The sequence below is a fragment of the Lepidothrix coronata genome, unplaced genomic scaffold (assembly GCF_001604755.1).
Source record: "Lepidothrix coronata isolate B3197 unplaced genomic scaffold, Lepidothrix_coronata-1.0 Scaffold142, whole genome shotgun sequence".
NCBI lineage: Eukaryota > Metazoa > Chordata > Aves > Passeriformes > Pipridae > Lepidothrix > Lepidothrix coronata.
In genome coordinates this window covers 274,475-299,769 of record NW_016690322.1, presented here as the reverse complement: position 1 = coordinate 299,769, position 25,295 = coordinate 274,475, and the positions used below count along the sequence as shown (strand labels likewise).

At 36.8% G+C, this 25,295-nt stretch overlaps 1 protein-coding gene across 8 annotated transcripts in view; it reads left to right on the top strand.

Annotated features, from left to right (window-relative positions):
- The window catches only part of NAALADL2 (N-acetylated alpha-linked acidic dipeptidase-like 2), a 469,384-nt gene extending 452,741 nt beyond the window's left edge, over nt 1–16,643 (top strand). For all 8 annotated transcript variants that reach the window (XM_017827775.1, XM_017827774.1, XM_017827776.1 and 5 more), the window contains one exon: nt 9,804–16,643. In XM_017827775.1, the coding sequence (XP_017683264.1) occupies nt 9,804–10,002 (199 nt within the window). In that variant the 3' untranslated portion in view covers nt 10,003–16,643. The remainder of the gene's footprint in view (nt 1–9,803) is intronic.
- Nucleotides 16,644–25,295: the final 8,652 nt, after the last annotated feature.

Genomic DNA, 25,295 nt, shown 5'->3' with positions numbered 1-25,295 from the left:
CAGACATGACAACCTCAAATATTCAGCAAAGAAGCAACGCACTTTCAGCAAGACTTGCTGCATTGTAGCTCACTTAATGACATACTAATGGCAAGAAAATCACAAGAAATATTCCAGTATAGTGTTATATTTTCTCCAAGAATGAGGAAAGGCAAAAAGAAGTTTCATGAGGCAGGAGAACAGTGGCAGCTCTGTACAGTCAGGAGATGTAAAATGCAGTGCAGAGCTTGGTAAATCTGAAATTAATGCTTGCATAGAAGATAATTTTTTTCCCAGCGTTTGGTAGCAGACATCGAATGGAAGGATTAGGTTCTTGGTCTACATGCTTCTGTAAACAGAGGTTGTGTGTCTGGTGACCAGGGTTTATAAAAGTGGGAACAATCATGAGTTGGTATGCATAGTGTTTACCACTAGTGTAAAATTGAGTAGACTGAGTCATCTCTGCAGGTCACCCCTGATTAGAAAAGCATGCATAAGAATATAATTACAATTCTTAAATATCAGGTTATTATTTCTAATCCTAGTCCCAGAGACAAACCAATTAGTTAGTAGCATGACAAGCAATGATGTGTATTTAACTAGGTTGCTACAAGCTAAGAAATATCTGACTCCTGAACAGATCCCGAACATTGCATCCTAATAACAGTTATTTAGCTATCATTTTCTTTAAAAAAAAAAAATGCAACAATGTGTTTGGCACACGTAATTTCAGTTTAAAATCATAATTTGAGTCAAATTAATACATCCAAGTCACTAACAGAATCTGGAGTAACACCCTTGATAAAAGGTGGACTAAAAGTATTTTATTCACTATATTCCTTTTAAACATTGCCCTGACTGCTATGTGAGAGTATAACATGGGTGGAAGAACAGAGGAACTCCCTCCTCTCTTGAGCAGCTCCCAGAAGCCAGGCCTGATTAAGATCACTTTGAGTTCACTCACATGGTGCAGACACTCAAAATGGGATTTGAGGGAGTGGGAAGAAGATTCTGTCATGAATCTGCACATTCAGTGGATCGTAATGTACTGTTGGGGTTAAACTCTGAGTAGCACAAGAGGCTTTCCCCAGGATACCTTTTCCTATCAGTGCAGCTCCCCAGAACAGGCATAGTTAGGAAAGTTTAAGAGCTATTTAATTTGATGGACCCAGCAGTACAAATTTGAGCAGCATGAGCATTCTCTGTGGACTGGACAACTTCGGGAAGAGTTCTGACCTGGTCCTCCCAGCCCCTGTGGGAGGAATGAACAGTGCTGTGGTTATTCATTCTCTGGACCAGTCAGGTACAATTTCATCCTCTGGGAGAGTGGATCTGTAACATTCATCTGTGTGTGGAGCAGCACATTTATCCCAGCACACATCAATGGTAATTACTGGTTGATAATGCTCTTACAAATTCCTGCTACGGTTATTATTTTTCTCATGACTGATAATCATGCTGAATTATGACCTTTCCTAATACTGAGGAGGTGCAATAAAGTGAATGAAACTCATACTCAAAACACCCGATCTATATGAGTGGCAATTGAAATGTTTTTTCCTTTGGAATCACCAATACGTGTAATAGCCATGAATTAATGACTGTATTTGTTGTCTTGTAAATTTTTACTATTTAAAGAGCATTTGCTGCATAAATACTACTGAATTAGCCATCTGCAGACATGTAATTATGGCAGAATTTAAAGCTTATTTAAACAGGGAATGTGGAAATCTTTTCATTACACCTGCAAAAGCAGAAAACCACTGTAATCAGGGATTATGTCATGGCTGGAAACCAGATTTCTCATTTCCCTGATATGAAGGGCAAACCTGCGTTTACATACCTTAATTTATTTTTCTCTTCTATACTTCTCATTAATTTCTTTCATCCTTTTAATTAGACTGATTTGTATACTTAAAGACTTCTCTCTGTACATCACACCCATTATGTTTGTGATCCAGTAAATATTATTGTGCATATATTGTAATTTATTACAGCATTGGTTGTCTCAAAGACAAGCCTTTATCCAAGAACTACAATTCCTCATGCTTCCTAAGAATGTGCATGGTCTTGACCTTGCAAAAAAACTGATTTTTTTTCTGTAAAATGACATTTATTTTAATATATGGCCCATTTCACAGCCGTTGTTCTGATAACTGTAAAAAACCCCCTCCCAGCTGTTCCATGAGCTCAGTCCAGAGCTCTCATGCCAACAACTAGCAAGCAGGATACAGTTTCCACTCAACTGTCCCTTGCTGGCAGATCTTTCTTGGGTCTGTGCTTATGGTGCTAAATAGGGCAAGAATATTTAGTTACAGAGAAAAATCTACTGCAATCTCAGAAAGCTATACAAAGTATTAGATTTTGAATTTATTAAATACGACAAAAACTTAGTATTTTATATATTTTTCTTATAAACAGTGGGGTCGGTAACATTTTTTGGATCCAGGAAATATATGATTTTGGTCATGACAGATGAGAACCACTTATGTATGTGTGCAGTATTAGCCAGGAACACATCTCGAATATACTACAAATATAAAGGAGATTGATTGGGAAAATAGTTAATACACAAAATTCTTCCACTAATATATTACCTAGGCAATCGGGCTTAGAAATTTGGTGATGAGATCATTAACAGGAAAATTACCTTAGTTGGGATTAAAAAGAAGTGTTAATTTTGTGTGTATGCATGCCATTAAAGGTAATAAAGATACAACTTTAGGCATTTCTTTAAAGAATGTATTATGACATAATTAATCTTTTATCCATAGTTAACTCTTATGATAATGACCCATCTGATTTTAGCTATGGTGGTAATGATCTCACATCACATGGTATAGAGTTACTTAAGATGATAAACTTAGTCAGGATCAGAACTGAAGATCAAGGTCAAGCCTATTTACTGCATTGGGCACTGGACCCTGAGTGCTGCTTCCTTTAAAAATGGTTTTCCTCCTTAGGAATCAGATGTTAAACATGATTTCTAAATAAAAAGCCCTATGAAGCCATCAGAACATCAGCTGTGAGCCATTTGGAAATAATATTATTAATTCACTTCCCTCAAGTCCTTCAAAATAGTAGCACATCTGCTTTGAATTCAAGTATTTCAGACTGAGACATCCGTAAATGACAAATAGTTTCCTCCAAATTATTCACATAAGCATATGTTTCTTTCACTTCAAAAGCAAGTGTAGCATAAATCATTCAAAGAACAACATGCCTACGTTTGTTACTAACAGCTACATTATTTGAAAGTTAACAAAGTGTATTTCAAACCAGTTGCTACCAGGAAAATACAATTTTAAAATACTGTTATATCAATTTTGTTCAACGTATCATCATTCTTTCAAGTGTACATGCAAGTCCTTGTTCTAAGAAATCACAAAACGTATTTGTGGATTTTCAAGGAATTTTTACATTTTTGTGGAGTATTCATCATTCATCAGCTCCATAGAGGGTTTGAAAGCTCTATGGCAAAGAATCTGATGGGGGGGTTGTGGCTTCTTCAGGAATTTCTAGATAAAGTCGCTTAATTAATTTCTGTAAAACTCTAGGGAAAATAATGCTTAATTAGAGGACTGCTCTTTAGCAGTGATAAATAGTGACTTGCAACTTCTGAAGAACAGATGCATCCTATTTTTTTCTCTTTTGTTCCACTTCTGTGCAGTCATTCTGTACTGTTGAAGCTGCAGAATGGATTCTTCTTACTTACTGATCTTGTTTACTCCAAAGCAAAGAATAAATCAGGCTCCTAAACTCAGCAGATTTTCACCATGAGAAAAACTGTGAGTGCATGGTAATGTTGATGTTCAGCACTGGCAAATAGATATTTTATTGCAGCCTGATTTCACTCCAACTCAGTCTTTAAACTAGTCAGACTTGTTAGCTCCATTAGTCTTATTTGAGGCTGTTCCAGAACATCAGGCCTCTTATGATTAGCTACTGGCATCATATTTCCAGCTTTATATATTATCCTAGACACTGTTTTCTATCATAAGTCACAAAAATGAAGAAATTATTGTATATGTAATGCAAGTGAAAAAATTTCACCACAGGTTGTGATGGATTCAGTCATAGACTCATTTTTTTCCCAAGCTGTCACAGAACACTGTCAGCATTATCAGAAAATCAAGATTAGCATTGTTAGCTTTATTTTATGTCAGTTTTTTCTGTTGGCATAAATTATTTAACTATCAAAAGAATTGTTTCCTTACATGTTTCAGAACAGAAGTGAATGTTTTCTCTGAATGTTGAATTTTGGTCATAAAAATATCCTCAAGCAACCTTTACTTGGCTTGATTTCTTTAACAGATCTTTCTCTTTAGGATTCTGAATGCTCCTACATGCAAACTGGAATCTGGTAGATGAATTTGTAACGATCCCCAAGACAGTTTTAAGGGCAAGAATGTGTGTAGGTGAGGGTAGGATGGGGGTTTATAGAGTCAGGTCTTTAGTTGAAGACTGTCTTCAAGTTGATAAGGGCTGCTCCCTACCTTTAAAAAGTACTGTAACCAAAGAGAACTGTAGGGAAATAAAAGATAATGTATCTTGTAACCCACTATCCTTCCAGTTCGGCTTCTCCTTTTCCCTTTGTTTATTTGGCAGGCAGTCAAGCCAAGCCAAGCATCAAGACACTTCACAGGGCTGCCAAAATCGGGATTTATTGTTTTAATGAGGCCTGTTCTAAACTGACCTCTCAGAAATGTATTCAAACCTGGAATAATTATCTCCTTGTAGTCCCATTTCCCAACAGGATTCTGTTCATGCAGACTTACCATAACCTCTGTTTGCCATAAGTGATTCAATTAAAGGTGTCCTAATGCCTGTCTCTTATGCAAGATAAATTTCTATCTAGCAGGGAATGAATTTATCTGGTTTGCCACTGTCACATAACAATGCCTTTGAAATGCCTTTCAGTTGGTTACACCTTATTTAGGTTTGATATCTAGATTACCTTTAGCTTATCAACTGCTGATAACATGCAAATACATACCTCTCAGGCAGACACTCACCTCTGAGTGTACATGATTTTAATACATCACTTTCTGGGATATATATTGGTAGAACAGTTTGCAGCCTGTAGATGAGGACACTAAGGGAAGGCAGTTGATGGTTCTTTAAAAAGGATAGGATGTGTAGCAAACAAAAGTTAGGAACAGCATATTAGAAATAAAGGATCCTTAAATATGATGTGCTGAGTTTTTGGGGACTTAGGACAGTGAAGGATAGTGACATTTGCAGACCTAATGACATGTAATGACAGTTTACCAGGGAGTATATTTTCTCCTGGTCTTATATGGCCAGCAGCTCTAATTTTATAATTATAAACCTTCTGCCACAGTAGTGCTGTGAAATAAAACAGGCAAGATAATATTACTGCATGTGGGTGTCAAAAAGTTTAGAAAATAAGAAGAGAGGAAAGGAGAAGAACTGTTGGAGATGGAAAGGATAAGGAACCCAGAGGAAGAAGGGAAACTTTCTGTACCATCACCATAAAATTTTCTTAGGTGCAAACAAGTGTAAATAAATGGTTATAAATCAACTCATGCTGTTTTCAGGGAAGAAGAATTTATAATATTTTTATGTTCTACAGTAAATAAACACCCTGTGGAAGTGGAAGTTCCAAAATGTAAATATTGTTATTAGAATGCATTTATTTATTTACCAAAGTAATAAAATTTTTCATTTTACAAACATGAATGAAAACAAACTCCTAGATGTAAGAAAAGTGCATTCAAAATTGAACAGTATCAGGAGAAAGTGAAATTCAGAAGGATTTATAAAATTGAGTTTGTGAGGATGCTGAAGTCATAGCACATTGTGTTTTAACTGGAATAGACAGAGGCTGCCCATAGCATTTACCTGCAAACAATTCTAATGTGATTCCACAGAGAAAACCTGCACTCATTTCATGTGGGGCAGTGTACTTGCCATCGTGTCCTAATGATTTAATAATTACTTTTCAAAACCTCAAATGTAGGCTCTTAGATGGGAGTCTGCTTGTAAGTACCTGAATAATTGAGCTTGTGTTGCACATTACCTGCAGACAAACTTTTCTTATAAGCTAAAAAATCCTTTTTTGTGACAACAATAATGTAATAATCTAGTTTTATCCTGTACTGTCCAGTTGTTCTACTATAACCTCCAAAATAGTTTGAAGTCGTGTTAAAATCAAATTTTTAGTGTGATCTGTCATTTCAAGAAGTTTTCAAATTCATTCTGGTCTGGTGGGAATGACATTACCTCCTTATTTGTGATGATGTAGAACAGCATTTGATGGCATTATTTTGATCAGAAATGGTTATGTTCCTAGGTCTGAAAGGGCTCATAAAAGTTACAGAAGAGGCTCTGTTAGAGTTCAGTGTTACAGGTTTTTTTGCTTCACTTTGCTAAGGCTGGTTCTTTTGTTTGGAGCCATTTTACCTCTTTCAGTGGTACTGCCTGAAGTTATTACTTAGGTTTCCTGCTTCAGCGTTACACTTTTCAGGTCACTGCAATGTGTCATAGAAACAAGTCCATTAAGATGAATGATGTGTGTTGTAATTTCATTAATCTCATCAATAATGTATTGCAGTTTTCTGTTTGGGAGTCTCTTTTTGTTTTGTGTGTGTCAGACTGACTGTGTGAATTATATTTAGAAGATCAAAATAGTTAAAGATGAAGGTAGATACTTAAGCAATTAGACCAGAGACTGGAATTGTTGTTTTAGAGGTGTAGGCTACAAAACCAATTTGTGTTAAGGAATGTTTAAGTAATTGAATTTCACAGTATAAATTAAAGTCTCTTGCTATCATTATGGATGTTGTAGGCACATAGTGATATCTTGTGCCAGTGAAATGGCTGGGGTTTATTTTTCAGTCCCTGTGTAATCTTTAATGAAAACACTTTTCTGACTTGTAAAGGCTTGGAAGTAATAAACTGGACTGACCAATTTTTTTTTCATTTGATGAAGCTTGGACAGAGATAAGAAGTAAACTTCTATAAATCGTTTCTCATGAACATGCATAAAGAGAGAAATCATTTTATGCAACAAAGGAGTGGCATGGCTTGCCAAGCAAAGATAAGTAATTGGAAAATATAAGATCCCAGTGAGAACTCCTAGCAGAAAATTCAAAAAAACAGGTGCCGTATAATGTTACTTACTATTATTTGCATACATAAAAACAAAAAGTAGGTTCTGTCATACCATGCAATCAGCTGTACTGAAGTCATATTACTATAGCAAAAGTTAAGATATTATTTAAACTATTACAGCAGATTGCTTGTCTCTGTCATTCTTGAAACCACTAAGCTTTTCTCATCAGACACCAATTTGCACCACAGTCAGGTGGGCTGGGCTATGAATACCTGTCTTTTACAGTGGATCACCTGCCCGTGCCTTTACTGTGGAATCACTTGTGATTCCAAAATCACAGCAGTAAATTTAAACTGTATTAACATCCTTATGTGTCAAGGCAAACCGTCTTTTTAGCCTGTGTGCCTTGTTTGGAGCACATTTGAAGATGGGGCAGGAGAAGATCTGTTCCTATTCACCACAAATGTCTCAGCAGTCCCCAAAAGTTCCAATGTTCAGGCCATCCACTCTTTTAGAGTCTGATTTCTAGCAGTCTAAGTTAGTGTTACTCTGCTGATGGTTATCATCTTCTGATGTTTTTATTAGTTGACATTACCCCAATAAAGGAATAGAGAAATCCTAATATAGATCAGGGAGCCAGTATTATAGGCATTTGGAGTAGAATTCCAGCTCAGTTAAACTCTCCCAGCCACCAGCAACCAGATCTCTCCTAAGAGTAGAAAGTAATGTGATTATTTCTAGCACTGACCTTACTCTTCAAGGCGTTTGAGAGGTTGTGAACAGGCTTCTTTCTCCCTATGAACTACAGGAACTATAGAGGAGAGTTCTTCAAAAGCCTGGTTCTGCTTGCACTGATCTCAGCAGGAGTCCCTGAACTGATTTCAGAGGGAGCAAAATCAATCCCTGCTTTGAAAAATACAGTATTTTCCATAGCACAGCCTATCCTTAAAAGCCAACCAACCAGGAATTTATCTGGTTCTCAGCATACAGAGTTTTCATTTACTATATCACAGGGACTGCTTTGGGACAGTCCACGACATAACTTGAGTCACCTTTGAGTGTAAGATGCATCATAGTGTGAGGAACAGCAGCATCAGCTCAGAGCTGAGGAAGAGCAGTGCAAGCTGAGGAAGTTATTGCCACATCTGCCTGTTAACAGTCCTCCTGATGGAAATTCTTGTCCCTGCTGAGCTGTTCCTGGAAGTGCTTCTAACCTGTTTCAGTCTGAATGATGTAGGTCGGTGATGACCTATTGTTTAAACTGTGTAAGCTGTCCTGCTGCTGCAGTGTTGGATTCAACCCCTTTCCCTCCTCTGTTTAAAGCTGCAATGTATTGCATTGCAGAACCCTTGAAATGGATGTATTGCTGCCAGGGGATGAAAAGCTCACCTTCCCTATTGCACATTGCTGGGTTTCCTATGTTTTCCCAGCATTGTCTTATGTGAGATGTAAAATTGTCTTATGAGGATAGGAGTTATTTCCTATCTTTGAAAAACACTGCTTCTCATTCAAAACATTATTTTTTTTTTAACTGAAAAGCGTGGCAGAAGATTGTAGGTGTTCTGTGCTGTCATTTATAGGGTTACTTTGTTACCTTTCCCCCTGGCAGACTGGCAGTTAGGTGATTCCTATAATAATAAGCTGCCCTTTTGTAGTCATCTGTCTCGTAGGTACTTGGCAGTTTTATTACTAATTTGGAGTTGCCATTTGGCCCGTTCTGTCACGCAATTAGGTTACTAACAAAGTATGTAAGTTGTCTTGTTTCTTGCTGTTTTCATTCCATGAATCAACTTCTCCCCTGCCCTGAACACCTGCCTTGTATTTAAGGATAAGGTCCTGCACCAAATCACTGTAGCTTTCCCGTTTCAAATCTCACTCATTTCTGTTTACAGTCAAAGGAGCTCCTGGGTGGAGATTTATGATATTTACATGCTCTTCTAATTAAAATAATGATTACACCTGGTTTTGGATAACATTTATAGCCTGCTTCAAAGAGTCTCATTAAAATCACTGACTAGCTTTGAATTCTGAGCCTTCCACACCTCATACAGATAACATTTCCAAGGGATCAGACAACACTCCTGCATATGTTTTTCTATAAACCATTAAAAAGTTTCTCAGATATTCTAGGAAAACACAGATTTTGTTTCACAAGGGTATAGCTGTGTCTGCTGTTTATTTCCTTCCTCGAGTGTGTGACATTAAAGATGGGTTGCTCTTGTTCTGATGCCACAAAGGATTATTGATGAAATAAAGGCTCTGCTGAAGGCAACGAGAGTTTCACCATTGACTTCAGTGTAGCTGGAATTTCACCTCTGAAGTGGGAAATAAATAACAGGAGCAGACAGGAAAAACAACAACAAACCCAAACCTGTGCTGAGGGTTCACAGCAATAATCAAACTTTTTTTTTAGAGGGGAATAAATGGAATCTAGCTGAGACGCAAAATCCTTCATGAGGGATGTGATAGGTGTAAGCTCATGCTTTTGAATAAAATCTTGAAAGGTCAAAGAAGAATGTGAGATTTCTTTGATGGATTTAGTGACTGTTTCAATGTATGTACACGTAGTTCAGTGAACAAGGTATAATAAATATACAGTTCTCTTTCACTTTGCCATGGGTCAGGTTTACTGTGCATAATATGTATCATCCATAAAGTGTGGCTGATACTTGCGGGATTTCTTGATGGCTTCTGATGAACTGTTTTGAGTAAAAAGTTTACCATTCTCTCCACTCTTCTCTTCTAGAAATATTCTTTACAGACTGGATGAAAGGACCAGCCAGTTTTCAGTACTGCTGGAGGCACTGGAGCACTGCAAACTGCATCAGTCAAATGAGACCATTCAAGCAGCCTTGTCAGAGGTGCTGAACAGCATCAATTCAGCTCAGGTTTACTTCAAAGCAGGACTTGATGTGTTTGAGACTACCTTAGCTGGAAAGAAATGAGAGGATTCTCTACATTCTAAGACATTTGTTTACAACTTGCTAAACAAAAATTCGACTTGGACCAGAATTGCTCTGAGGATGACACATTTCTCAGCTTTTCCTTCAGTTGTCGCTTAAAGGTACCGCAGAGCGTGGTTTTATAAATATAAAACAGTCTTTTGCACTGTTCACAGTATATCTCAAATGTCTATTCCTGAATGTACAAAACATGAGAGGGAATAACACTTAAGATAGGATTTTTTGGAAGGACATCTACTGTATTTTTATATGTAAAATATGTTTTTATGACTCAGATCTCAATCTTGCGAAGTACCAAGCACATCCTGCAACGCGCTGAAGACCTGGTTCTGAGACACCACAGGTGTATACCTGGGTGAGCTTTCCATCCCTGCTCTGTCAGAAAAATCTGACTTAAGTATACTCTTGTGTTTCTTAACTTCTTCAGCAAGCTCATCTTCTTCCTTACTCCGTTCATAGTAAGTAGTTGAAGGATGTGGCGTTTCCTCAGTTGTCCAGCACCAGAGTAAAAATGCACAAAACACCTTTACCGGTGCAATCCAACATCTTTACTCCTGTGGAACAATAAATACCTCAATTCTGAGAATACAGATAAACTTTGATTATTCCATTTCTGTATGAAAATAAAGAGTTGTTTTCTCTAATGTTTCTTGGAGAGAAAATTTTTGCGATGGTTTCAAATGATTTGAAAAGTTTGAATCAACAGTTACACTTGCACAAGAATACTTTCAGTCTTTATTTTAAATAAAAGAACTGCCTAGTCTTATAAGGCTACAGGCCTTATAAGCTTATACATTACCAAAACAGCCCACTTCAAGGTCTCTCTAAATTTCCAGAGAGCTTTAAATGGAAACAAGACCTCCAAGTCCTGGAAACAGTTTTGGGATTCCATCACTTGGACACACCACCCCACTATTCCAGGCCTGCCATATAGCACCTGGATTGTTGTCAAAAAGCACAAGCAAAACATAAATGCTGTAGAACCTGCTGCAGAACCAGGAATTCCACTCTGGAGGCACAAGCTGGTGAAGCATGTTGCAGGGCTAAAACTCAGAGCTGCTTTGCACTGGGGGAACCCTGTACAAAGGTTCTAATGATACCATTACTTTTTGGCCAAAGTAATCTGTGAATGGAAGGATCAGGAGGTTCAGTGTCCTCTGAGGGGATATACACATTTGAGAACTGCAGGTCTTAATAATGTAAACAATGGAAATTATTAAGCCCTATTGGGTTTAGAGTTTTACAATCTCAGATGATTCTGGGGTTAGAGCTTAAAAAATTAATTTTATATAGATACTTAGAATTGAAATATAATTTATTTAATGGAAATGTTAAATGTATTGTTACCCATTTTACCATGGAAATTATTAAAGGAACATTTCAGGTTGCAATAAAAATGGAAAAAGTGTCTGTATTAGTGTCTAAAAATTGCCTTCTGGAAAATTTCAAAGTGCACAACTTGATGAAAGACTTTTGAAAGTTCATGTAGCAAGCAATAAGAGTTGTTTACAGATCTGAGTTTCTCTTTCCAAAGTCATTGGCAAACAGGCCTCTATAAGCAATGACCCACAACTGGGTATGTATATCTGTGCATTTCTTTGCAAGTTATTATCTTATAATGGGCAGAACACCCCAGGTCTTACCAGAGGCAGAGCTGGGCAGTTGTACAGCTACCACTGCAGTGGGTATATGTTCAACACCAGTCAGTGTGACTGCATGAACTTAGACATGATTATCTTCTATCTTTCCTTGGCATCTGGTAAGCAAGAGTTAATGATGATTTTTTTGCTACCAATTCTGTTTACTGCAGAGAGAATTTGACTTCTGAAGAGTAACATTGTTTATGATGTTTATTCATCCCCTTCTTTGCATACTTTTGATTATTGTAATACTTAAGTGGTTGGAATATCCACTTTTGAGTTGTGTGTTTATTTTTTGATAGAATTTGGGGAGGTACTGTTCATGCTGCATTTGAATGATATTTGTAAGAAGGACTGTTCTTCTAACAGTTCACATAGTCAAATATTTTCCTTCATGTTGACTCACTGTGGAGCCAAAGCCTGTGGTCTTAAAAGATATAGTGTCAGGTACCATTAGGAGAACAAAAATAGAGATTAACACCTTCTTTGTCAGGTAAATTTAAAAACTGCTTCCTCATCCTTAAAATTTATGTTTCACCAAACTCAGGTCTAATGTAACCAAAGTGTACTCATGCAAAATCAGTGAAATCTACTGGGAGGAGTATCCCTCATGTATAATTTCTCAACCATGTAATTCCTCACTAAAACATTTATCTTGTTTTCTCACAATGTCCTTCTATAACAACTTTTAAAATAGCAGACTTCAAAGTACTCCACCAAGAAAGCACTGCTGTTGTAAATGCCTTTCTATTCTAGAGACATTCAGATGTTCTTGTTGGTGAGATTAATCAGATGAGCTATTTAGGGACTTAAATGCATTGATTTCAATGTCATCTCACACATGTATATATCTTTTGTAGGCTTTTTTTTCAGTGTTCAGATCTTACATATAAGTGAGTGCTCAGTGATAATATTTGTATCATTATAGCTTTTGAAGAAGCACTTTTGAGCCATATCCTTCCATTGATTTTTAAATCCTACCTATTGACTTCAAAGAATTTATGGCAAGTTAAGGTCCTAAATACCGTGTGTGTTTCTAGCATAGAGTTTTTGCCCAGCCAGCTGTGGAACATCAGCTAAAGGGAGGTGTTAGTAAATCATAGCACCTTATCCAGATTGACTTCATTCCTATGTTGTATTGAAATAAATAAAGGAGTGCCCTTAAAGGCAGAATTATCTCTGCAAATTGCCTGAATGATGCTAAAAATTTATTACCTTTTCAGAAACATCAATTGCCAGAGACAGTATAACAAATACATTGATTGCTAGTTAATCTAGAGTCATGCTTGCAATGACTAGAAAATCCCTGCAGCTTCCAATATTTGTATGTTGAGACAGTTGATAATAAAAAGCTAATAAGATTTTATTAGTGCATATTTTAAAGAGTCCATAAAGAAGCTAAAGTACAATCAACTCAGATGAATAAAAAGTACATGAGGGCTGGATTTTAAGTACTAACCTTAAAAAAGGCAGTGAATTGTTTTTATCATGCACGAAAAACTGTACCTGAGTGAATACAAGAGCACACAATTGCCTTATATCTTAAAAACATTGTATAAACCTTAATTTACTTGCAGTGATATGATACACCTACATAAACATAAATGTAAATAATAACTACATGAGAAAATTAGCAAACACTTTGCACTGCTTCACTTACCTTTTAGGAAAGTATTTCAGTCTAGAGATGTGAAAAAAGACACTGCAGCTGACCTCAGTTCTTGCAACAGCAGGTGGGGAAAGGTTAAATCTCAGATATCACAGGAGGAACCACTGGAGGTCACCTAGTCCAACCTCCCTGCTCAAGCAGGGTCACCTAAAGACAGCTGCTGAGGAGGGACTATGTTCAGATTGCTTTTGAACATCTTCCAAGGATGGAGATTCCACAATCTCTCGGGGCGATCTGTGCATGGTCACCCTCAGAGAGAGTGTTTCATCCTTCTGTAGATACAGTTCCTCCAAATCTCTTCCTATATTTCTTAGTTGTTAAATTATTGCAATTAGTTTAATTGCAAGCATTCAAAAGATAACCAGCATTTCATTTAGTGAAAACTCTTGGCCAAGGTCTCTAGGATTTCACAGTTGATATGTTAGAAAGTTTGTATGAGGAGATTTGTCCTTCAAGATGTGGAGTTCTAGAAACTAATATGTTTCTTTTGATGTCTTTTTGTACAGTCTTTGTCCCCGGTTACAGGATTTCTGTATAACTTAGGATACTGATGGAGAACAAAGGACACATTAGAAAATGCAGGGAGGAAAATTACCCGTCAGCACATGTGTAACTATGTGCTATGAACGCTTCTACTTTAACCAAACTTTGGGAGCTCAGTGCAATTCTATGGTTTGTGTTATGCAGAAAGGCAGGCAGGATAATGGTATGGGTCATTCTGGCTTTAAAAGTTATTAAATGCTATAAACATTGTTGTGTCTGGGCCTCTGTTCTCAAGGGAGCAGTTAAGATTTTCCTCAAAAGCCTTGTGCTGGAAGTTGTTATCTGTGTCACTCAGAAGTGGGTACCTCTGACATTACAGTACGTTATGGTTCCTATCTCAGGAAACAAGCACAGTATGGAAGATGTTCTTTCCCTTTGGCAGTCAGTAACATTTCAGCAGTATTTTGCCAATCCCAGAAAGGTGAGTGATAGAAACAAATCTCATTTTAAGATGCTTGGGACCTGAATTTGGAAAACAGCACTATAAATGTTCAAAATGTAATGAGGTATCTTCCTTTGGAGCTCTGAATTTAACAAATTTGAGATAGAGTCATGGGTTGCACAAATAAATATCTCAGAAATATAAAATACACATGTAGTTACTATTAAACACTATAATAATGATAATTACTTGGATACCAATGCAAAGATAGTTTTGGGTGGCTTTAACCATCTGTCTGTCTGTTCTCCCTCTGCCACCATCTTCTCCAAAATTAAACTCCCCCTTAATTTTCCAGCTACCAAGTTAATCCCCCTCTTTTCTCACACTTGATCTCAGTCATGCTTTTTGTTCCCCATTTGATTCTGAACTCACCTCCCTTAAGTTTAAATTCTTGTTCCTGCTACAGCTGACCGTAATAAAGAGCTAAAAGTGTTGGAAAAGTCGTGCTCAGATCCAAATGAATAAGGAGACATCATTTGTTAAATTCTAAGTGTTCTCTTCTGAGTCTGTGCAAACAGCAGGTTTTCAATTATAACTTCACTGCATGGAAGCAGATTTTCTTGGGGCCCACAAAGTATTTTTTTTCCTGTCCTCTTTCCCTCTAATGTCTGGAGCAGGAAATTCCCTCAAAAATAGCAATGTAGGCAGGTGATAATCTGGAAAGTTTTGAAATAAACTTTTTGAAGTTGGGTGAATAAGAAATTATAGACAAATTTAATCAGAGTTGGTACTACCTACTTCCTGTCTACAAAATAAAACAAGCAGTATGTAAGCTTGTTATTTTTCTGACCTTGCATATGCCATCCAGCACCTTTCATTACATGATGGCTTCATACAAAAGTTATGTGTGTAATTATACTGTATTAGTGTTTTAAATTATTAAGGATGATAAGGACTCAAGCCACATGCCCAAACCTGTACTCGAAAATGCAAACTTGAGCCCAGGAAGTGCCTAAGAATAATGAATACTTGTCTGGGAAGCAAAGGCTTTAAGAATATATAAATTAGACTGTATGTTTACTAAAACTATGGTGCTATCAAGCCTAACTTTGTTTTTTCCTAATTTTAATCCCATTGCTCCTGGTTATTTCTACAGTTGCTCGTATACACTTGTCACAACTGGAGAAAATGTACACCTACACAGATTTGCTCAAAGATTATATTCTCCCTCAGGCTTATTGACTTGGTCTTTTTTTTTTCAGCAGGGTTGACTTTATTGTAGTTGCTTATCAGGGTACTGTTCCACACGAGCGAGGTCAGCAGAATTTGGACACGATTTCTGGAATTTCCAAAAAGATTTGGTATCAGAATATCGTTTATTTGTGTTGAATCTATTTTCTTTAATCTCTCAACATAGATTATTACAAGCAAGAATACATATGGGTTTTTTAAAATGGGCAGGAGTCTCTTGGTCAATGTTAAGTAAACCCACAGGACAGGATATAAATGTGTAGGTACAAGTAATATAATCTAGAATAAACTTAATAGCTATTATAAATGTTGGCACAGATTAATGCACAAGTATATTTTACAGATTGGAATTAATACAAGGGCTTAATTTAAGAAGTGTAATCAGAATAGAGGCGTGGAACAACAGTTTTGCTGTGTAAATGTAGTATGTGCTTACTCGCCTGCCTAATGCATTTGGTTAAAATAGATTAGGATATTGTTTAAGCTACTTCTCTCTGATTTATTTTCCAGCAAGCCTTTGAAAATGAAGTCTTGGTCTTTATTTTTCCTTTAAAAGTGTTCTGCCTTTAGTGTTTATGGAAAGCCTATTGTGTTGGGGCAGTGTAATGCCGTCTTGTCTGATCATTCCTGGAACATTTAATAGAATTGAGTGGTATTTCAAAGTACAGTCTTTGGAGGAAGGTCCTTCACTGACCAGTTACTGTATATGATGTTATCTGCTTGAGTGGCTGCCTTTACCATGCCATGCTGTGGGTGTGCAATGTGAGGCTTTGAGGCACTAATTTTTTTTTACAGTAGCATTGCAGAGTTTTGCTAATTTTCCCCTGTTTGAGGCTGTTTCCTCCTGAGCATCCTGGTGATACAGCAATATAATACCAAGTGCTCTTAGCACCTGCTACAAGCTCTTCCTACAGGGGGCATTTTATGGGTTTTTCTGAGCAATAATAAGTGCATTTCCACTCTTTTTAATTAGTGTCTCTTGGAGCCCCACTCGGCTTTTATGTAGCACAGTCTTAATACTGACCCCAAGGTAGATGGAGAGGTCTGACTGATGTGTTGACTTGCTAACAAAACTTGCTACAAAAACTGCTGGTTGACCCCTATCCTTAAAAAAAAAAAAAAAAAAAGGCAAATAAAATACTTGGTAAGGGCTTCCCAAGCATTTGGTGTTTTCAGTCTGTACACTGAGGATTCTCAAAAAGTTTTGGATACTGGTTTGGTTTTTTTTTCCATGCAGTCTCATTTCATGTTCTCAACAGCTAAAACATGTTGTAGTCTGTGAATCCACTAGAGGGGAAATAAGGAGATCCTTAATATTTCATACTTAGAGCAAATAAGATGACTGAAAATTCTCTGTATTTTCCATTTGCAGTTTGTATAAGTTAATATGCAATGTACTCTTATCACATATATTGTGATTTGTTATTTTGAGACAAATAGAAAATGAATGTGATTCCATATATGCAGTAACTATATTGAATTCAGGGAATGCTTCACATCCAAGTGTCTTAGCTATTTGCATACAGTGAGAGCTAGCACAAATTAAGATGCTAGGAACAGATATTTTAGGGGTTTTTAGTACAGGTCTGGTAATGTTTAAGGCCAGATTTTAGCATTGCATTCATACCTAGATGTATGGTAATGTATTTTATGTCCTCATTGCTGTACCTGTGAGATTAATGCTCAAATGCTGTTCTCAATGTCCGTGTTAGTCTCAACACAAACTCTTATTTTTTAGCCAGTAACACCCTACAGAGTTTACCTAGTTGGGTGGAATATGCAAGTATTTCTGCCTTTTGTATGCAAAAGAGCAGCTGTCAAGTTGGGTTATCTTTGTCAAGCCTTGACATAGAATGTGAGATGCCTGAGTGATGACTCCTTCATTCCATCTACTACATTTTCATGTAGTAAAATCAGGTTACCACAACTGATAGCTAGTCAATGCAGAATACTAAGTAACTACATTTTTTTGACCGTGAAGTAATATAAGCTTGATGCAGTGACTCCTGGAAACCAATAAATATCATGTTATGTGGAAATGTGCAATGAAAGGTTGATTTTTATAACACATTATAGAATGTTGAGTCTGAATAAAGTAGCTTATTTGCAAAATTAGTTTACTTTGTATCAATTTGTACTTTTATAACATAGCATAATAAAAACGCAGTTTTGGCCATTAATGTAAGTAGATTCTACATACTTTGATTAAGAAGCACATTTTCTTGGTTTGTGCTCTGAATATGATTTTTGCAGTCTGTGAGAGTGTTTGTATGGAAGTGACTGTGGGCTGGAACTGAGTAATAGACATTTTGTGAAAGCAGTTGTGAATTAGACAATGTTTTTTCTTTAGTTGCATTGTTGAAAGAAATTAAACTGGAATATAAAAATGTGTATAATGTACATTGCACTGAATGTCTTGAAATTATATTAATTTGATTTTTTGTTGTTTTTTCTTTCTTTGTTTAATTGGTTCTGCCAGTAAGCTGCAGCATATGCCTCTCAAGCTGCTGATTCAGTAATGTGAATCCCAGGGCATTAAAGCATAATGGGAAGAAGGAAAAAGGCAAGGAAGGAAAATAATAGCTAGGCAGAACCCGAGAAGCTGTGATGTGATAATTTACTGAGAGGTAAACTTTGAATTATCCACTTTCTGTGGGGCTGATATATGGAAAGCCCAGATATTCAGATAATTGGTCTTTCAGGTGGGAAGAAATTGTCCTTGTAGGTTTTTGAGAACATAAATTTTGAAAAGTAGATAGAGACTTTGGGTCAAACTCAAAGTATTCAGGATGAGGCTCTTAAAATATACAAAAAAAAGCTACTGAACAGCCTTAATGCTATCTGAAGAGACCAACCAGTCAGTTTTTAAAATCTTGATTATATGTAATATAATTTGAAATTATTTGAAATTCAGATGATCAGGCTTTTTCCTGTAGTTCAAAGGTCCAGGTGTTTTTTATTTCATGAAAATATTAATTCCATCTTTTGCTTATAGTATATGAGAATATGTATTTCCAAGTTTTATTTCCATTTTGTATAGGGTTTTGCTGGGTTTTTTTGAAACTCCTGTTCACTATATTAAAAGGAAAAATAAAAGGAATACCTTGTAAATATTTTTAATCATGGCTAGATAATTAACCGTGTTTGATAAATGAACTCTGTACAAAGTGCAGCTCTGACTAGAATATTTCATGTAATGCTAAAGATTAATTTGTGAAACATATTCCTTCAGGGTATGTTTCCTTTAAGGCACATAAACTTGTGCCATGAAAATAGAAGCCACCTGTATATCAACAAATTTAGACAAGTACCTGATTTGCAATTCCTGCTGATAGATCTGTGGAAGTCAATAGTAATGAAAACTGGCATTGAAACAAAATGTTTTTTCACCTGGGTACCAAAATCTTCCTCTGTGGCTCTGATTAGGAGATTGCACCATTACTGTCTTTCACCAGGTATCTATCTGAGAAAGGATTTAAAAAAAAAAAAAGTATATTTAACATATAAGCATTCCAAGTAGTCAGGCTTGGTACAGACCAGATTTGTCCAAGAGAATGGGAATATAACCAAAGTTCTCCACTGATTTTGTTAACCTTGAGATTGCTATCGCATTTCTTGCACCTTTATTTCTTATCGAGTAGTAGCATAAAGATCCATGTGGGATGGGAGTCTATAGGATCATGTAATTATGAAGGCATTTGCATTTTGCATGAAGTGCACGTATGGTAACCATGCAACTGAAGTAATGAATAATTCGACACTGTCACCGTGAAGTGTTTATATACCTGGCTGATGAACACAAAGGGAGTAGAAACAGATTCTGGCCAAATTCTGATGGGTCTAGCTGTGGGGTCCAAAGTCCTAAGAGTGGCAGAAGTGGCCACTGGGAAGGGCAGGTGCTGGTAAGGTGGTTCTACTGCACCAGGCAGCGGAAAGCAGAGGATGGAGGGCTGCCTTTGCCAGAACCCTGGTGCCTGTTTGCCCAGCTCTGAGTGCACTGCAGACCAGTAAGAGCAGTTCAGCCCCACACTGCTCTGTTTGGTTTGCAAAGGTATGAAATAGCCAAGACTTTAACACTAGAAACAGTGGTAAATCCTGTCTTTGAAAGTGAAACTCAGAGCATTGAGAGTTAGTTTCTATATTCCATCAGAAGAGAGTATAAAAGTGGCTGTGAAGGTGGTGCTGTGAGCAGAATTGATTTTGAGATACTTAGTACCAACAAGTGGATCACCATTTTCTCCTAAAAGGAGATGGAATGGATGATCCTGGTACTGGATAAGGTAAGCTCGGTCTAAATATCTGAACTTTAAAAACCTTAAAGACTTTGTTGAGGCAAATACACAAAGGCACCAAAGCAAAGATTTCTTCCAGTGTAGTGACCTTGAACACTCAATTGACCTTATTTCTAACAAACTTCAATCTCTTTCTTCTGATAGTCCCCCCCCTCAGCTGCAGAGGCTCTGGGCTGTATCTCAAGTGTTGTCAGCTTGCATCAAGTGAAGATCTGATCTGCTGTTTGTAGCTCAGCCTTAAACAAAGGGAAGCATTTCTGACATTGCTTGGCTATCTCGTTTCAAGAGAAATCTGGTAAGATTTCTAGTCAATGCCTCCAATTCACCATTGGTGTACTTGAGTGAGGTCAGAGCTGTGCTAGAGAGGAATTATCCCATTGGGTTAAGGGTTACTTTCATGTTCAAAAGAGAGCAGACATTGGAATTAATACCATGCCAATGCCTACTTCCTCTGAACATGTGTCATTTGTTTAATAGCAAGCATTGAACTAAAATTGGATGGCTCCCTTAAACAGTTACCTGCTTTTATTTTGTATAATTAGTTTCATACAGTATCCTGTATCCCCTAGTTTAGAGAGGAAGATGACGAGCACAGTGCCCCATCAGAACTGTGTCACTCTATCTTCCACATGAAGAAGGGGAAATAATAGGCAGAAATGTACTGTAAGAGCTGAAAATACAGAAATATAAAATATAAAACTTAAAACAATAGAAGTGTTCACATGGTTATGCAATTTAGAATGAAAGTTAAACCACTAGTATGTAAAGTGAAACAAAATGGGTAAATATTGTGTCAATATTGAAGAGTAAAAATGACTGAGAAATGCTTTTGCTTTGATGGTATAAACCTGTGGAGATTGTTACACAACACACAGGGAAAAAATAAGGATTAAAAACTGGTCTAAGTCCTAGCTACATTGATTTGTGCAAGCTGTAATGTGTGAGAAGGTGTACTGCTGTGGGACTAGTCAGACACTGAAATGTCTACTATCTCTCAGAAATGAGCTGTTATATTCCTAACTGGAATATGGCATCCAGAGAAACAAGAACAAGAAAAGGGAGATTTTTGTCTTTATCTACCACAAAAAACCTTCACATTTTTAACTGTATTTCTGTGTTTTCCTCTGAATAGTAATAGACCTCCGAGTAAGAATTTGTAGAGATGGATTTGTCTCCAGCCTGGGTGACAGGCAGATGTTTGTCAGCGTGAGACTGTATGTGAAAGATGGTCAAATTAGCTGAGTAAGTTTGCGCATATGTCATGTGTCACTGCATTTCCTAAAGTGAAAGATCACTGCTTTATCTAAAATGAAGATGTAGAACTCTGCTGGGAGACCTTGATATGCAGGTGTTACTTACACAGAGAGTGTGAAAAATCAGAGCATACCCTCACGCATGAAGTTCATATTTTCAAATTCTAGGTGGACGACCCTGTAATGAGCACTGACTGAGTTCACTTTCAGGACTGTGCCATTCATAAAGCACTTGTCACGCTCTCCTAGCACAACATAATCAGGGCCCTATGAGTGAGTAATAGCCTTGTGTTCATAGCAGGGCAATTTATTATCCTATATGTAAAATGACAACTTCATTATCATTCACTATTATAAAATAGCAGGGAAAATAGCAGTTCAAATGAAAAGGAGGCTTTTTAAATAATTCTTTTTACAGTCAGAATATCCAATACATAAATTCACGGCATGTAACATTTTTATTAATTTACAAAGAGTTTAACTTGATGTTCCATGGCACACTTCACTGATGCTTCATTTTTAGATTTAGAGATAAAAAGTCGTAGTGACTGGCTGCAACGTCGTGGGTTTTATTCAACCAGCTTTGTACCTCCTACCTGTGCTTTTTTAGAATGGCAGAATTCTGCCTCAGTTCCTTTGCTGGCCATCCAAGGAACTGACAAGGCTGGGAGATTTCATGCAACTTTGTAAACTGACTGCAGGTACTTAGTGCTGGTCACAGTGCAGTGCAAAATATTTGACAGGTGATTGGTCTCCTCATGGTTTTTGCTGTTATTTCCCTGGCTAGATAATGGCTTCACCATCCATCTGCAATATCCAACTGTTGGTTTAGCTCCTGCTGTCAAGCCTTTTCAGGGTAAGATGAACTGTTTCTTGTCAGAATAGTTATATTTACTCAACTTTTCTCTCATCTGTTAATACTTCTGAGAAAACAACCTTTTCAGAATACATTAATTTGCTTTAGATTACATGTGCTGATGCCCATCATTTTATAAATCTAGAATAAATGAAAATGGATGATGGACCACGATGGGTAACTCATTAAGTAGATGTAGAATAGATTACATCACAAGGTGTGATCTGGGTGATGGTTAGAAGATCCTTCCCAATATGGCAGTGTTGGCACCATTAATGGTAACTGGGAAACAGAGTTAAATACATGGGAGAGTGAAGGCAGAAGTCATCAGATTTACAGAAGAAGGACTGGAACAGCACTGATTTGAAAGGGCTGATAGAACTCTTTTTTTTTGTTGTTTTTCCCCAGACTATTTTAGTAGGTCATTTTAATGGCTTTTCTGCACCAATTGTCTTTGCAGAGATCATTCAGCATTATGGCCAGGCCTCAGCCAACACAATTCAGGGGTCTGTAATCTACTTTCCAAGTTTTTTATTAGTTTAATCAAATCTCTTAAGAGGGGGCATTGGCTACTGCTGCAATGCAATTCTTTTTTGCAAAAACACGTATCAGAGAAGGTGTTTGCATTCTAATAACTGTTAGGAATCAATAAGGAGTGATCCATATGATGAAGACAAGAGAGAAAGTTGTACTGAATGACTAAATAAATTTATTATGGCAAGAAATTATCCTGTAAATTTTGCTTAAAAATTAATTGCTGTGTTGTATGAGCACCTCGGGGTCTCTAAGCTGGTAAATGTCACAGCACCCTTATGACCTAAAGAGATTTTCTGTTTTCCTCTGTTATAAATAGTGGGACTAATGTGGAGGGGGATTGCTAAGAAAGAGAAAAACAGGGATACTTGGGAGCTCCTGCTTTCCAGTAGAGAACTGTAACTGCTGGACTGTCCTTCTTAAGTCTTTGTCAAAGACAGAGATTTTTGCCAAGATAAATTTCTCTAGTCAGAGAACAGTTATATACTGGAGGGGCTTTTTTTAACAAAAGGATGTACAAAGACTTAAGAATTCTCTCCCTGACCAATTGTATGACACTTTGGATAAATCTTGATATGCAATAATACTCAAGGACCTAAGTAATACATCATATTTGATCTGACCTGGCATAAATCATTTATTCATGATATATCATTCATAACTTGATTCATTGACTCATCTTTAGACAAGACAAGGTCAGTAGAAAAAAATGATTAAGCTTTTTGCCTGCAGGAGGAAGAAGCTTAAACAACAAATTCATCTTCACATCTGACCTCATGAAACTTGACAGAGAAGATTTTAAAAATAGAAGTAGGCTTAAAAAGCCAAGTTTTACTCCCAATTACACTAGTTTAAAGTCACAGTCACTCCACTTACTATAGAGTAAATGGGAAAGGGCTCTACAAGTCACCAGAATCACTCTGAAGTTCGTACCATTGGCATGAATTTGACTCTGAAAGAGGGCACTTGGACGTTTAAAGTTGAAAATAATGGGCCTGAATATTTTATTGGATCAAAGATGGCAAGTCTGGCTCTGTACTCAGTCATATAATTATAAATCTGGTAAGATGACATGAAATTTCAGACTAGTCTGAGCCTTCTGGCAGACTGTGCTACCCACCTCCCCTGATTTACAGACAATGTTTTTGCCTTTGTTACTACTGGAATTTCATTTCAATGCACTTCCTCCTGAAGTGTCCTTGAGAGCAGCATCTTTAGGACAGGTCACTGTTTTGTTAAATAACACAAGCTGCAAGAGTATTTCATTTCCCAGCAGTGTATCCATGGCCCTTGACATTTGCCAAGCCTTTCCTCATAGAAAAGAACAAAATCTTCTTCACGTTCTATTGCAGCACTGGTAATATTTCTTGTGGAATAATTATTTTGAGAGGAAACAATACCACACTTCAGGTAAGGTAACGAGGATCCTTCAAACTAATTTAAACTAATTGTCCATGTGCTTAAGTGTCCACAGGGCACAACGTTACACAAAGAAGCATCTATTCATTTATGCTTAAATTAAGCAAACTAAAGCAATGTGTCAAAATTGAACTTGATTTTCAACTTATTTGCAGTTCTCACAGTGATTGAAGGCCTTTATCAACAAGTGAAACTGAACCACATGCAGAGTGCTAATACAATGAAACTTTTGGAATTATTCTGCTTGTTTTTAAGTAACAGAGATTGAAATGCTTAATTGTAAAAATAGCTGGAATCAGCATTTTATATCAATGAACCTGGAAACAAATACAAGCAAAAGACAATGATTCAGTAGAAAAGAAATAGATTTGAGAGAGCTGATGGGGATTGTTCACAGAGGGATTTGGGAAGGCTTTACTTTCTTTTTGGCTTTTTATATTTAGACTGTTTTATGACAGAGTAGCCTACCAAATGTTACAATTATGAGTGTGAGCTGCAGAGTCCTTGAGCAGTGTGTTTCCCTTACATATCAATCTGAAAACCTGAGCTAAATAACTTAGTGCTGATTCCACATCTCCAGTGTTCAGTAGCCTTTAAAATGTCTAATTTCTTCACTCTGTGATTGGGTTTACAGAAAATGTAAATACAGAAATGTATTAGCTCAAGGCATGTTATGTTATTTTCTTATATCACAGTTCTTAAAAGGAATACTGTATTTTTACATGAAAAAAATTTAATCAATTTAATAAGTTTAAAAGTAAATTCAACCTAGGCAAATAAGTACCACAAAAAAAAAAAAAGAAGAGAATAAAAAAAAAAAAGAAGAATGGAACATGACAACCACAGCAGGAACTAGAAGTCCATTGTTACTGAACCTGTTTACTTTGTGAACTTGCAGCAACGGGTCTTTAATAAATAATCACAAAGAATACTCATGATGTGGCCAAACCCAGAAAAATAAACATCATGTTGCTTTGATCATAGAAACATATTTACATTAAAACTTTTTATTATAAAGAATTTAATTTCTTGTGGTATGGCTAATGTTAGCTTCTTTGTGGTTTCAAAAGACTGATGTCTGCAATGCAGTATTTCACTCTAGAAAATGGTTCCATCCAAGGCAGGAATGACTATGGATGAAATGTGCAAAATTCCAATTTGATGTGAGTTTCTTCCAGGGGAAGTGGAAAACACAGATAGAGACCCTGCCCAGCTCCTCAGGGCTGAGCAAAGAGGGATCCAGGGCCAGTTTGTCCTAGAGAGAAACAGGGAGATGAACCAGAACTGAATTGGGAAGGTAAAGTTTTCTTACATGTTAAAAATACTACATTAAAAATACTGTTCCATCTAAATTCTTTTACCTATACACCTAATGACACTAAAGAAGAGGAGTGCAGTGGCTCACAGTCCTAACACAATCACTTACTGATTCCTTA